Raw genomic sequence first — 349 nt, forward strand, 5'->3', positions numbered from 1 at the left:
AAAAGTCTTATCTAGCACCCAGTGATACACATGGTCAAGGTTTGGAATCGGGATCAGGAAGCAAAAAAATGGTATCAGACATCTGTAGTTTATACCCTCTCCAGGAGGGTGTAGCTACACTACACCCTCCTGGGGATATTTGGGTGTCTGGAGCCCGTTAGGGGTCCTGCTGGTCTCACCTGTGAACAGGTTGAACTCGTGGTCGAGCTGCAGCAGCTTGAAGGCGCTCCTCGCTCTCCAGCCCTCCTCTTTGGCCAGACGGTAGTAAATGTCCCGCTTGTCTTTGGAGGAGCGACCCATCCTGACCTCTGACCCCTCGGTTTGGAAAACACACACACACACACACACA

At 52.4% G+C, this 349-nt stretch overlaps 1 protein-coding gene across 1 annotated transcript in view; it reads right to left on the reverse strand.

The window, feature by feature from the left end:
* Positions 1-349, reverse strand: part of ftsj1 (FtsJ RNA 2'-O-methyltransferase 1) — a 35,058-nt gene that overhangs the window by 33,884 nt on the left and 825 nt on the right. The window contains exon 2 of the mRNA XM_032523009.1: positions 180-315. Coding sequence (XP_032378900.1) covers positions 180-300 — 121 coding nt within the window. The 5' untranslated portion in view covers positions 301-315. The remainder of the gene's footprint in view (positions 1-179; positions 316-349) is intronic.

This window comes from Etheostoma spectabile, chromosome 8 (assembly GCF_008692095.1).
Source record: "Etheostoma spectabile isolate EspeVRDwgs_2016 chromosome 8, UIUC_Espe_1.0, whole genome shotgun sequence".
NCBI lineage: Eukaryota > Metazoa > Chordata > Actinopteri > Perciformes > Percidae > Etheostoma > Etheostoma spectabile.